Raw genomic sequence first — 14525 nt, 5'->3', positions numbered from 1 at the left:
GCTTATATTATAGGTAATCAAGCATTTGGAGAATTGCTAGGGATTCAAGAAACATACAGAATGTAATCCTGCCCTCAGGGAGGGTGTGGTCTTATTGAAGAGACAGTTCACCCATGAAGTAAGTAGCAAAATACAATAAAGTGATAAACTTTGTGACATAAATTCTAATGCTCTAGAGATTTAAAAATGGCACTCAATCATAACTACCAAAGGCAGGCCTGTTCCACACCAGGTTTTACACTCAACCATGGGCAAATGAAGGCGAATTACATGAACCCAGTCTCTGTCCTCATGTAACTTACAGTCTCGTAAGGGCGACAAACAATGATGGAAAATCACAAGGAACTGTACTGAATGCTACAAAGGAGGCCTCTACATGTCTCAGTGACAAGGGAACATGCCCTCATCAGAGAGGCCAGAGGAAGGAGACGCCCTGGAGAGCAGGGGAAGAGCATTCCAGGGGAACGGCATCTGCAAAGGCTCTGTGGGCCCACGGGCTGTGGGGAGTTCAGAGAGGGCCAGGATTTAAGTGTGGAGACAGCCTGGGTGGGGGAGTGAGGTGGAGTGAGGTAAGAAGAGAGGACAGACAGGCAATATCAGACCTTTCGTCTAGTTTTGTCATTATCTGAAGAACAATGGGAAGCTTTTAAGAAGGGCTTTAAGTGGCGTGTGCCTGCGCATGTCAGACACAGGCAGTGTGCGTTTTGAAAAGCTCACTCCGCAAGGATGTGGGAACGGAAAGGAGGAACACCAGAGGTGGTAAGGCTTGATGCTTTAAGAAGCCAGAATAGCAGGTCCAAGTGAGAATGTCTGGTGACTTGAGCTTGTTGGGAAATATAACCCATGTTTTAAATCAGAGTTAAATCCATGATTATCAGTTTTGGGGTCAAGCTGAGGATCGTTTCCCCCCTAAAAAGGGGCACAAATGCAGCACACTTGATGTTCTGTACAGTTTCAGGGGAGTCATAGGTCAACTGAGGCCACAACCATGGGCCACAGCTCTTAGGTCAAACCCCATGAATCAGGCAAGGCAGCTTGATAAACTCTGTGAATGCATCACTTGGTTTTACTGGTACCTCTGTCCTGAAGGTTATACTCTGCTTGTCAGACCTCCACACTCTGTCCCCTCATCTCCCTATTCCTGTACCAAATGTCCTGAGAGGATGATGACAAGAGATCAGTTTTCCTTGCCCCATGAATAGGAGCTGCCTGATGACCAACAGAGCAAGGAAAGGTCTTTGTCCCTTTCATCCGTCAGATCCTTATTAAAAACTCCAACTCTTCTCTTAGTCATGTAATTGGTTCAAGGAGGAAGCAGATGAAAACAGTGAGTTATGCTCTTTTCACCCTACATTCTAGAATTCGCATAGAAGTCAGGTATTGTTACCAATGTTGACAGTGTGTATTGCCCGATGGCCCTGAATCTGAAGTCAGAGTAAGAGGTAAGGGTCGAGAGAACTTTAGTTTTTTTTTTTGAGAATGTTGTAGGTTAACTATTTTATGTGAAGCCAAGAAATAGATTATATTCCACAAAAATTTGATGCATGTTATGTATTCTTTTCTTTAGGGCTTATATTACAGGTAATCAAGCATTTGGAGAATTGCTAGGGATTCAAGAAACATACAGAATGTAATCCTGCCCTCAGGGAGGGTGTGGTCTTATTGAAGAGACAGTTCACCCATGAAGTAAGTGGCAAAATACAATAAAGTGATAAACTTTGTGACATAAATTCTAACGCTCTAGAGATTTAAAAATGGCAAGATAAATGCAGCTATAAAAATAAGGATAACTGCAGGAGACAAACTTAACCAGGTATTTAGAGCCGCAGTCGCCAACCTTTCGGAACTCACGGGCCACCGAACCGGTTGGCGACCACTGCTTTAGAGGATAAGAAGGATTTGCCTATGTGGACAGGTGTCAGCAGAAGAATAACCAAAGACAGAAATATGATAACTCACCCACTCATCTATTCAATCAGAACTTCCTAAGTCTCTACACTATGGTCTGGGCCCGGTGCTAGGCTCAGGAGTTTCAGAATCAAATCCGACCTCATCCTGGTCTTCCAGGGAACTACAGCCTAGTGAGGGGACAGTCAAGTAATCTATAAAGACACTAGAGTGTTGTAAATGCCAGTCAGATAAGCTAATCCCAGCGTTCCACTGGAGCACAGTCCAAGGCATCTAAACTGGATTGGGAGTGGGAATGGGGTACGGTTAAAAAGGAGAAGTGGAGGACAAATATAATTAGCCATATTGGGGAGGAAGGGGGCAAGAGGAGGTAGATGGTGCCTGGGCAGAGAGAACAATATGTAAATAAAGGGACAGAGAGCAAACACGCCATGTGATGGGTGGGAATACTGCTTCGCTGCCACAGGTTTCACAGGAGATTACCTCTGCCACCTGCTTTCCAAAGCATATAGGTGCACCGTCAATCAGTAACACAGAAGACCAGGCATCTGGGCCCTTGCCTGAGAGCACAACTAGCTCTGGTCAAGCAGTCAACTAGAGAAGTTATAGTCTGGGCTGCCTAACACACATGCAATCCACCCATTCCTCTACATGACCAATAGCTTATCTTTGGATTATGCTGGGCCACAAAGGACTTGGACTATATTAGTTGTGTTCCTCACAAAACTGTTTTCTTTTTTTTTAAATCTTCACCGAGGATATTTTTCCATTGATTTTTAGAGAGTGGAGGGAGGGGGAGAGACACACACAGAGAAACATTGATGTGAGAGAGACACAGAGATTGCCTCCCACACGAGCCCCAACCAGGACTGGGATCAAACCTGCAACTGACGTATGAGCCCTTGACTAGAATCAAACCCAGGACCCTTTAGTCTGAGGGCCGATGCTCTGTCCACTGAGCCAAATAGGCTCGGGCCTCACAAAACTGTTTCCATTGACTTGCACTGTAAGAATGTGTTGCCTTTGTGTAGGTCGTGAAGAAGTAGCCCTGTGAAACCCACTGCTACATTGGCTTGTCGGGGGCACCATTGCTTCATTCAGTGTCCTCTGTACAAAGTATGCAAAATACTTCTGATAGAGTAAGAGCTAGGAAAAAACTTAGTTTTCCTCCAGAGTATTTCTTTTTTAAAATAAGAACTACCTACTCTGATTTATCATGCTTCCCTTTTTGTCCTGCCTATTAGACTTAGAACCAAATTTAAACTCAATTATAATACTTTTATTTGGCCTTATATTTGAAAAATGTGATTTGGCCCTGATTTTCTCTTTATACTTTATTATTTTACTAGAGTCCCAGTGCTTGGATTCGTGCACTGGTGAGATCCCTCAGGCTGGCCTACACCCTCTTGTAATCCAGAACCCCTCGGGGGATGTCGGATAGCCAGTTTCGGCCCGATTCCAGCAGGCCAGATCCAGACAGGAGGGCGCCCGATCCTGTGCATGGTCTGTCTGTCCCCTGGTGGTCAGTGCACGTCACAGTGACCGGTCCGTCGCTTAGGCATTTATATGTATAGATTATTTTATTGCATGTGGTTTTCCATTTGAAGACTTCGTGCAACTACGATCCCACCGGCAGAAAACCACCAGAAGTGCGTAAGTTGGCAGCTCTGAGTCACATAATTCGGCCGCACAGCAGCAGGCTGGCATGGCAGAAGGAGCAGCCTTCCTTCAGCTTTGCCCCCCGCCAGTGGCACTGTGATGGATGAATGACTGCAAAGTATTCTGCTTCTGTCTTTAAGCTGAATGCTAAGTGGAGAGGAACAGTCACAGAGAGGCCGAGTTCTGAGTGTGACCACTGTTCACCTGGCAGACAAGGGGAGCCAGCAGCTCAGGGGACAGCACGTGACCTGGTCAGAGGGAGGGGCTGACAGACTTGCTATTTAGCCACTAGAGCTACTAATCACCCCAAGTAAGGTTGCAGGTTTTCAGGAGGTCTGCTTCTTGAGAATGTTTCTTCTCCGTGTTTATGAACAATAACTGCTTAACAGAGCTGACCTGGGGGTGTGTCTCTTCTTGATAACAAAGGCTATTTGGGACAACTCAAATTCCCTGCATAAAAAGAGGAGGGTAAGTAATGCACACATGCATGACAGTAATTTCTATCGGAGAATAGTAGAAAGGATGAGAAAATATAAAACAAGAGGCCTGAGAGGAGTCATATTTCTAAGACAGCGTTGTGGTTTTGAAAATGTCAAATTCCAATATCTGATTAATAACTATGAATAATTCATTACCTAATAAATTTTACAGCTCAACCGTAGTTAAAAAAAACACAACTCTTGTCAAATTCCAAAATATCTTCATATGGGCTTGTCACATGTCTTAATTTCTGCAGGGAGTAAATTCAAAGTGAATGGGAGGGGGGAACCTCAGAATCACTTTTCAGTCCAAAAGACATAAAAACAAGTGATTCCTCAAATAGATATAAAACAAGTGATTCCTCTACCTAACAACAACAAACACACACATAAAACCAGCACCGCAACTTCCAACCAGCTTTTTTTCTTCACCACATCATCTTACAACCAGGTTGGCTTTCCAAATTCTATCTCCATTTTATACTGGGGATACATGCTATGCTTTACTGATGCATCTAGGGCAGCGGTTCTCAACCTGTGGGTCGCGACCCCTTTGGGGGTCGAACGACCCTTTCACAGGGGTCGCCTAAGACCATCGGGAAACACATATAGAATTATATATTGTTTTTGTGATTAATCACTATGCTTTAATTATGTTCAATTTGTAACAATGAAAATACATCCTGCATATCAGATATTTACATGGCGATTCATAACAGTAGCAAAATTACAGTTATGAAGTAGCAACGAAAATAATTTTATGGCTGGGGGTCACCACAACATGAAGAACTGTATTAAGGGTCGCGGCATTAGGAAGGTTGAGAACCACTGATCTAGGGACATCCCACAGATCTAAGCTCTTCCTCTCTGATATCAGATCACTAGTTAACCTGGATTTGGGTTTCAAGAGGGAGGGCTCCCTGATACCTATGGAAGCCCAATGTCAGTACCTGTAGGTTTGAAGGGTGAGAACAAAGAGAGTTACAGAGAGACTGCTGTTTTACTTTGACTAGTGATGCTCTTTATTCTGCGAACTTAAGAGAAACTGGATCTTTTTCTTTATAAGCATAATGAGAAGGAATAGAGGGTAAATATCAAAGCCATTCATGCCAACAGGCAATATTAAGTCATCTTTCTCCATGCCCTGCAGTTACACACCCACACTCTGTGGGTCCCAGTTCAAATTCTACAGATCAGACAAGCGGAGTTGTAAACATTTCCATGTGCAAAACTCGCCTTTTCCAAAGACAGGCATGGCTTAGCATGTCGCCTTCTTTCTTTAGAACTTTTAGGCACAATTATGTCCTCAGGATAAAAGGATGGCAAAACAAAACTATGTGCCTATAACAAACATCTCATTGAAACTAGCAGCAAAATGAGATGAATAACCACAGAATATACACGATAACTTGTAGTGATAAGACTCACAGAGTAAGGCAATATTATGCTGGTTACTTGCCCAGTTCAGGACTACAAGAATAAACAGGACCTTTTTCCACCCAAATCGAATGGGTATGACACAGGACAGGATGAATCTGCTACAAGATGCAGTGGCAGGTACAACTCTGACAATCTAGGCTGCCAGGAATTTTCCCCAGGAGATATATGTGCTTCTGTAATAGAAATGTAATTTGAGAAAGGGGCAGGCACTTCCCTGTCTCTTTATAACAAAGTAGTAATTGTTAACAATTGAAGGATCATCACTCCTCTCTTGGGACTTTGCCAGCTCAGCAAGAGACAATATCAATTTTCAGATGTTATCTTTCTCAGTAGTCCAATTCTTAATGCATTTCAGAAACAGAGTCCCCCCCCCCGCTTTAAGTCAAATGAACGCCCTTTGGGTGGGTCTTAGAAGTACCCCCTGAGGTCTCCCCAAACTAAAAGCCAGTTGCTTGCTCCCCGACTCCCAGGTTGTTCAGCTATGCTGGTTTTGTTTCTGGATGTAGAAACAGTTACTAAACGAAAGAGGCCTCAGGACAGGAAAGCTTGAAATTTCAATGGCTGGCAGCCAGGCGATTTTGCCATGTAGAGGGATCCACATCCTTCTTGTGTGGCCGCAGCCAGGTTGAGGCTGGCAAAACACACTGTTAAAACATCATGGGTGTGACAGCCTATAATGAAGGAAGCACTGTGACCAGTTGCTGGAACTAGGTGATACAAACCTGACTGATTCAGGGTTTTTCCTGGTTCCTTACCCTGCGAATTAAAGCCATTCTTCCTAGGGATGTCTGCTCTAAGAATATACATGTTGGGTATGGTATGGTGAAGTTGGTGTGGCCTCAGGAGAGGAGAACTAGACTTGGCAGGGAGAAGCTGATTTCGGTCACGGGTCCCTGGGAAGGGGGTCACCGCATGTCATGCAGGGTCACAGGGAAAAACACCAATGTGGTCAGGAGACAGAGGCAGGGGCAAGGGGACGTCTAGGCCAGGGCCTTATTTGGGGTTTCCTTGGGAAAGGCAAGGAAGGGCAGGGTAAACAGCTGAGGACTAGCTAGTCTGAGTATTCGGGTGGGCTTTGGGCTACAGGCCTCTGGCTGCTTGGTACCCAGCCCTGGAGGGATTTCAGGCAAGGGAAATTTTAGCTTGCCCTGTGAGAATTCTTGAGGAGGAGGTTGGAATATAAAGTTGGGATCAGTTGGTTTGCATATGAAAGGCCTGCTCCTGGGCAAGCTGTTATTGTCTTTAGGAATTAGCTAGGCCTGGGAGGGGTAGTCTCCCTGGGTCTGTAAGGCTCCCCTTCCCCCCATGCCAAAGCATCAAGAACATGGAAAATATAATTGGCCCTGTGATATACAGATGCCGAATAGACAATACAGAATCTAAGAAGACACAGACAATGTACGTATTAAAATACTGACACTTGCCAGGGGCAGCTAAGTAGGGGTCTTTAGTCCCTAATATTCTTCAGCACAGCTCCCTCTATTCTTTGATGGGGCAAATGTTTTCTCAGCCTTGCAGACTAAGCTGCAAACACACTTGAATCCTCTAAGTCAGTGGTTCTCAACCTTCCTAATGCCGCGACCCTTTAATACAGTTCCTCATGTTGTGGTGACCCCCAACCATAAATTATTTTTGTTGCTACTTCATAACTGTAATTTTGCTACTGTTATGGATTGTAATGTAAATATCTGATATGCAGGATGTATTTTCATTGTTACAAATGAACATAATTAAAGCATAGTGATTAATCACAAAAACAATATGTAATTCTATATGTGTTTCCCGATGGTCTTAGGCGACCCCTGTGAAAGGGTCGTTCAACCCCTAAAGGGGTCGTGACCCACAGGTTGAGAACCGCTGCTCTAAGCTAACCTGCCGGCCTCCCTTAAACCCACACAGAAAGAGGTTTAGGACTGGTTACAACTGGTGATGACTTCCATTTGTAACCATGGTTGAAGGGGCCTCTGCCCAGGCAGTGATTCAGTCTACGGTGCATTTACACAGGAAGAAAGCATGCACTCAGGTGATGGGCTGTGGACTATGGGGCCTGCCTCCTCATCCTGTAAACTACAGCATCTCCCTGCTCACAGAGGCAGCCCACTGCCTCTCCCTGCATTATGCTGTGCGTGGGAGGCTAGACTTCTGAGGGCCTCTGACCCACTCTGTCTTCTGAGTCCATGCACTTAGCATGTGCTCTCACCCCTTCAGCTAATCACAAAGCCCAGCATCACCCATCCTTACTTATGTGCACAGCTCGGGCTGCGTGGGGCTGTTTGCAGCAGCGATTTAAGTGTTGAAGGGTAGGCTCTTTCCCAAGGCTTCTTTGAAGACGATGCTATTTTGCCATGTAATGTTCTGGGTGGACTGTAAAGGATACTAATGAAATAGGCTCAAGGAAAGTGATACTATAACTGTGGCAGGTCCAAGTCTCCCAGTCCTGGAAATGGATGGACATGAGTACTTCTTGGCAGGCCATCGGTTTGGTTTGGAGCTTGATGTCGCATTCATTATTTTGGCTGCCAGTCTCCTGAAGGAAATACTGACCTTCTCGCTTCAGTTTTCTATATTTCTTAGTTGTTCATCATTGAACAGACTGCTTAGTATCAGAATTAAAGCACCGTTGGCTGAGGATTACCGATAGAACGCTGGCTGTTTTCAGTTTCTTTGGTACATTTTGGTAGGTGACCAAGCCGTGGATTTGGTGTTCCCTTCTCTCCCCTCCTGCCTTTTTGGAAAGAGTTTGGATGGGCTGGGGAAAGACATCTGAAGCTTTCTGATCCAATGTAAATGAATCCTGTGGTGGGTAAATACTTTTCCTCCCTCTTTTGCTCTCCTGGGGTATTTGGATGAATAATACTTCTCAAATAAGTTTATAAATATTCCCCTAGAGGTAAGAAGAGTGTTAAGCTCATAGCAGGTGTGCCATTAATGCTTTAGCGTGTAGGGTAGAGCAAAGAGGAAAGCAGTCATCAAAACCTTGTGGTGTCATAGAATTTTCTGAAAAGTTTGGAAGGCCACCGCTGTGAACAAAACAGTGAGTGCAGCGCTGGCGAAGTGTGGACACAGCCTCACAAGACCAAGTCAGGCCAGTCCTTCAGTGTAGAAGCTCATTCTGGATGGGTGGTAGGGTGGGGTTTATGGTTTGTTTTGCTGCCAATTATGGCATATGCTTATCTTAACTCAAAATAAAGGATCATTAATTTAAATGACCTCACGACAAATTTAAAAATTTTTTTTTTTTTTTAATTTTAATTGGTCCCTTTTTTGGTCTCCCATTATCTGCAAGTCTAGTTCACAATTAACCCAACTCTAGCCTAGAAGCCTTCACTAATAAATAATCATGCCACTGCAATTTGATCTACAAATATTATGTTTTTCGGTTTATTCTGTTACATTTTACTTGTAATTCAATTATGGCTTTAGTGTCTTTGATTGGCCCTGCTGCTCCCATTTTTGGAACAAAAGCCTCTGTAATAACAAGGAATTTATTACTGCCACAGCGCCACCTACCGGGGGGCCATTACAGAAGCAAGGTAGTTGTAGCTTAACTTTGACCCCACAGTTTTTAGAGTCCTTCTGAGCTTTGGTTTTATAAAATCCCAATTTCCTTGTCATTTTGAGAAACTATAACTTCTTTTGATAGCTACCGAGTCTCTTGCTGCAGCATAAAATCAGCAAGTTAGAATAAAAAATATGCTCTTACTGTTACCTTAAATTGGCCCTGACTTCACCGACTTTGATTTTCTCTGTCCTATAATTGTAGCAGGGGCTCCAGATTGTGTGGGCAAGGGTTTGGATCTGGCGAAAATAACTTGGGGAGCTTCCAAAGATCCTGAAAAATGTAAAAAAATCCCTATTTAACACTTTACTTGATCTTGGCTGAAAGGACAAGAGGTAAAATCTAAAACTAGGATTTAGGGCATCACCGTTCTCCCAGATGCTGCCATCCCACTTCCTACCAAACACCAAACCCGTGCTCACTTTCTTGCTTCCCAACAGCCTAACAGTGGGTAACCAACCCACATTCTTATCCCTATGGCTGTGGGGAAAGAAGAACTTTTGGGGAGCAATAAAGGGCGTAACACACTAAGGCAGCGGTTCTCAACCTGTGGGTCGCGACCCCTTTGGTGGTCGAACGACCCTTTCACAGGGGTCACCTAAGACCATCCTGCATATCAGATATTTACATGACGATTCATAACAGTAGCAACATTACAGTGATGAACTAGCAACGAAAATAATTTTATGGTTGGGGGTCACCACAACATGAGGAACTGTATTTAAAGGGCCAGCAGGTTGAGAACCACTGCACTAAGGCAAGCATCTCAAGAGCTTTATTTACCTTTATTTTTAATCTATTGTACTCCAGAGATCCGCCCAGGATATTCAACAACTATAGGATGCATGGTGACAAAAATAAGAATCTGATGGTGAAAATAGCTCATTCCACTGAGAGCTGCCAGGCAAGTAATTTCACTTGGAAGTTAAAGCGATTTCTAGATCTTAAGGGCTTCAGCTCCACTGGGTTTACTTCATAGTAAAATCAGTTTTTTTATCTTGTCTCACAGAGAGACAGTGAGGTGGGCAGGCAGAACCACACTGATGCACTGATGCCGCATCCTCATGCAAAGAGCATGAAGTTAAAGTGCATTTTACCAGGACCCGAAACGACAAACATTTAACAAGGACACTGCTTCTCGCTTCTTATAAATAAAACCCATCATTGGTTTTCAAAAGGTGGTAAGGTTTCTTCTATCAACTACAGACCATTAAGAGCTTAAAACAAAAACCAGAAGAAGAAAGAAGAGGAGGAGGAAAAGGAAGAGGAGGAGGGGGAGGAGGAGGGGAAGGAGGGGAGAAGGGGGAGTAGGGCGGGTAGAGATTGACTGCAGGACAGGACAGGCGCAGGCAGAAATGAGGGGCAGCACTGAGGGCAGCTGGTATGGCTTCAGACCCCTACAATAATGGTAGCTGACATTATCGAGTCAGCATGAGAGAAATGTGAGTTATCTAATCTGCCTCTCTGCTATTTTAGTTCACCATCGCCACTTCAGAACTCAAGAACACCGTGGTCATAAAAAAGGAAGGCACTGGCTTTGGCTTTGAGCCAAAGGCCTTCACTACAGCTTCCTTCTCAAATTTCCAAATTTGCTGACTCTATACCTTCCCTTCCATGGCCTGAACATACAGAATACATGGCCTAAGGTAAGGAAGTTAAGGGAAAACATCATTCATGGGACATTCCAGGCACTCCGCTAGGAGCTTTCACATTCACTACCTCATTTAATGTTCATAATAAAAATGTCACTGTGCCACCATCTGTGCAAAAGGACTCAACAGCACTCTGAGATGAACGACTATCTCCTTCAGACTGCCTGAGAACAAAGCCACTCAGCTTTATGGCCTGGTTGGCTAGACTTGGAGAAGGGTCAAGGGACCAGGGAACAGACTTTTGCTACATTCAGGGACTCATTAATAACCATGTTAACCAACTGAGTTAACTGGATCAGATAGGGGTATAAACCTTCAAAACCAGTTTAGTGATTCCTGGGTAGGCACAGACTTCCCAACTATGAGAGAGATGTGTAAATTTTTTGACTTATTATGGGGCTTGTTCTCCCTTCTTTTAGGTTTAAAGAAAAATGTTTCTAATAGCAACCTAACCTTTTTATAGGTCACCCTTCTGAACCCCTTTTAAATCTACACGATATAGAAAAACATGATTTTAGCTGAAACAATGAACTGCCAGGTAGTTATTTACTAGCTGTATAAATAACTCTAATAGGATTAGTTACTACTGTTATACTAAGGTAAAATGATTATTGGGAAGTATGAAAAATGTCTGAGCTTATTACATCAGGTACAGCAGTGTTTTCTTAAGGACGAGGACCATCAGAAAAGCCATAGAACAGAAACAAGTTCAAGGGACTGTAGAGACCATGAGTCACCTGGTGACAAGAGCAGTAAATAGGCTACCTAAACAAGGTGAGCAGAATATGTGCTTATCTGACGTAGAAGGGGGAGAAAGGTAGCTATTAGAATCCAGGGAGAAGTGTAAGTTCTCTTTGCTCTGTGGTTTTATGCTGATATCAAATCCAGTATGAAGGCTACAAAATCTTCGAAGTAACTTCAACAGTCAGTAAATATTAACTCATGATCAAGATGCTGAAAGTTTGACCCATCTGGCCCCTCAAATTCCCACCTTCCTCAGGCAGAGTGCATGCAAAGAGTTCAGTTCAGTACTTATCAATTAGACTTGCAGATGAAATAGGCCAGGTTCTTGGATCTCTTAGGTTTGTGAACCTCCCTAGTTTCAGATTTGAAGAGCTACAGGGGCTCTAACCGCTGTACTAACAAGTACCCTTCCAACTAGACCATGATGCTTTGAGCCACCCACTCTCAGTCCCTAACAATTCCAGGCAGAAATTTTATTTTCTTAAAAATAATTACCATGTTCTAATAATTCTTTTTCCCCCCCCGAGGGTAGGGCAAGTTGATGCACATCAACTATTCCTTGAATTCAGGTTCTAAGATTTTAAGTGCAGAATAAAATCTTTATACTTTTATATTATTACCTTACCTGGGTATAGTTTCAGAATCTTTATATATAGCCTCATTTAATCCTCATAGTAACTCTATGGGATATATGTCATTATCCCCATGATACAGTCAAAGAAACCTGGCTTCTCAGAGATCCTGTAATCATTTTAAAGTGCGTTATGTCAAACCCCCGCCCCCCCTTCCCGCACACACACACTTTCCTTGATGGCTCCCGACTACTCTTAAGACCAAGCTCCCTGCATGGCTCATAAACTGCCCCTGCCACCTGCCTTTTCTCTTGCCACTCCCTGCTCATGCCCCAGTCCCAGCCACATGATGGCTTCCAGAACACAGCTTTGCCCTCTTCCTAGACCTCCTTCCACTCCACGCCTCCCCTCTCCTGGCTGACCTGTTCATATTCAAACCTCAGCTTTGGATGTTTCTTCCTCTCAGAAGCCCTCTCTCTAAGAGCTTGGGCCAGGTTGCTTGGGTTTAAATACAGCCCCACCACTTACTAGCTGTGAACTTTTAGACACGTTTCATCATCTGCCTGTGCCAGTTCCTCTATTATATGCCTGTCTGTGAACAAATGAGTTTTACATACAAAGCGATCAGAACTGTGCCTGGCACACAGCAAATGCTCAGCCAGTGCTGTCTCTATGATTCCACTCATCCCCGTCCCTGGCTTGTATGGCCCTGCAGCATGTTCCATGCTGACTGTTCTCTCGCCCTGAGTCTGTGAGGTACCCCACAGCGGGGACTCAGTGCCCATCTATGTACCTCAGCGCCCAGAATGTTACTTTTCCCACAGGAGGTGACCAATAAGAAATATGTGAATTGAAGTCAAGTGATTTTTCTTCCACTTTCCTGGCTACTTGTGCTTTTTTATGAATTATATTACTCATAGAAACTCTCCGTGGACCAAGGCTGCCTAACTTCTATGTAGGTTCCCGTACTGAGAGGCTTTGGGCCCTCAGCACCCACCTGGCAAGAGACCATGACATCAGCATGACAGGCCTCAGATCAAAGCCCAGAGCTCTAGCTCTGCATCCGAGCACAATCTGTTCCCGGCCCCTCAACTTCCTGAGCCTCAGTTTCCTCATCTGGGGCAAGGGAACAGGAGGATCTAACTTACAGGGCTGTCGTGAAGACTATGAGAGATACTACACGTGGAAATACGAGGTAACAGTGAAAACAGTCAAATACAGGCATTTTTTTTTTTTTTTTTTTTTTTTTTTTACTAAATACAGCAAATCTGATAGGATCCTACCGAACTGGAAAATTTCAACTATCCCAACTATCCAAAAAACCATTCAATCCCAAAGTGTCAATATCATTTTAAAGAGGAATGTATCAAAAATGCCATTTGCCAGTGCATGGAAAGCCTGAAAGCCCACGGGAGCTCTCTTCGAAGGCAGAAGAGGGAGGGTGCTGATCCCAGTCTCCTCCCTCGCGGGTGGGACGGCTGCTGAGCCAACTAACCTGAGGAGTTGGCGATGGGTACGACTGCAGCAGAGTTAAGGCTGCTCTGGACTCCGTTCGGCTGCCCTTCCGTGGTGGACCCTCTGAAACACAAGCAGTTGGTTAGACATGTAGACAGAAAGGCAAGGTCAAGTACAGGCCCTCCAATGGCTTCCTTCTGGCTCCTGGTGCTCCCTTCATGTGGCTCATTCTCTTGCTTTATTTCAAGACCTTGTTGAAACGTCCTTTTACCAGAGAGGGCTTCTATGCCCAATCTATCCTCTCCTTCTGAAATATTACATATTTTAAAGGGATTGTCCATCTCTCTCCACGGAATGCAACTTCAAGAAAGCACAGGCTTTCATTGCTGCTGTGTCTCCAGTGCTTAGAACAGTGCCTGGCAGCTAATGAGCAATCGATAAGCATCTCTTTATTGAGTGGACAAATTAAGTTCCTGGTACTAACTTGAATAAATCATAAAGAAACAAAAAGACGTTAAAAAAAAAAAACAATTTTCATTAGAGCAGCGGTTCTCAACTGGAGGAGCGAGGGGGACAGATTTTGCTGTTGCACCCCACCGCTGCGTAAGGGACATCTGGCAATGCGGAAACATTTGTGGCTGTCACACTGTGGGGCCTATTGGCATCTAATGGGCAGAGGCCAGGAACGGTATAGACATCTCCTAAGGGCACTGGAGAGCACCCTCAAACAGAGCATTATCTAGCCCAAGATGCCAATGGCGTTGAGGTTGAGAAGCCATTACACAGAGGCACCTCCCCTCGTGCCAACTTTAACAAGAGATGGGATAGAGCAGCGGTTCTCAACCTGTGGGTCACGACCCCTTTGGAGGTCGAAAGACCCTTTCACAAGGGTCGCCTAAGACCATCCTGCATATCAGATATTTACATTATGATTCATAACAGTAGCAAAATTACAGTTATGAAGTAGCAACAAAAATAATTTTCAGGTTGGGTCACAACATGAGGAACTGTATTTAAAGGGCCAGAAGGTTGAGAACCACTGGGATAGAGTATATTG

General features: G+C 44.2%; 1 protein-coding gene across 12 annotated transcripts in view; it reads right to left on the bottom strand.

Moving 5' to 3' along the window:
* TTLL5 (tubulin tyrosine ligase like 5) overlaps positions 1 to 14525 on the bottom strand; it is a 268899-nt gene that overhangs the window by 27900 nt on the left and 226474 nt on the right. For 9 of the 12 annotated variants that reach the window (XM_036313636.1, XM_036313719.1, XM_036313619.1 and 6 more), the window contains 2 exons: positions 13509 to 13591; positions 9196 to 9318 (listed from right to left, as the gene is read on the bottom strand). The exons of 1 other annotated variant lie outside the window; for it this stretch is intronic. In XM_036313636.1, the coding sequence (XP_036169529.1) occupies positions 9197 to 9318; positions 13509 to 13591 (205 nt within the window). In that variant the 3' untranslated portion in view covers position 9196. Of the gene's footprint in view, positions 1 to 9195; positions 9319 to 13508; positions 13592 to 14525 lie in introns of those variants that run through there. 2 more of the 12 variants (XM_036313673.1, XM_036313692.1) reach the window with 1 other exon arrangement.

The sequence above is a fragment of the Myotis myotis genome, unplaced genomic scaffold (assembly GCF_014108235.1).
Source record: "Myotis myotis isolate mMyoMyo1 unplaced genomic scaffold, mMyoMyo1.p scaffold_m19_p_1, whole genome shotgun sequence".
In the NCBI taxonomy this organism is placed as follows: domain Eukaryota; kingdom Metazoa; phylum Chordata; class Mammalia; order Chiroptera; family Vespertilionidae; genus Myotis; species Myotis myotis.
This window is presented reverse-complemented; position numbering and strand designations above follow the sequence as displayed.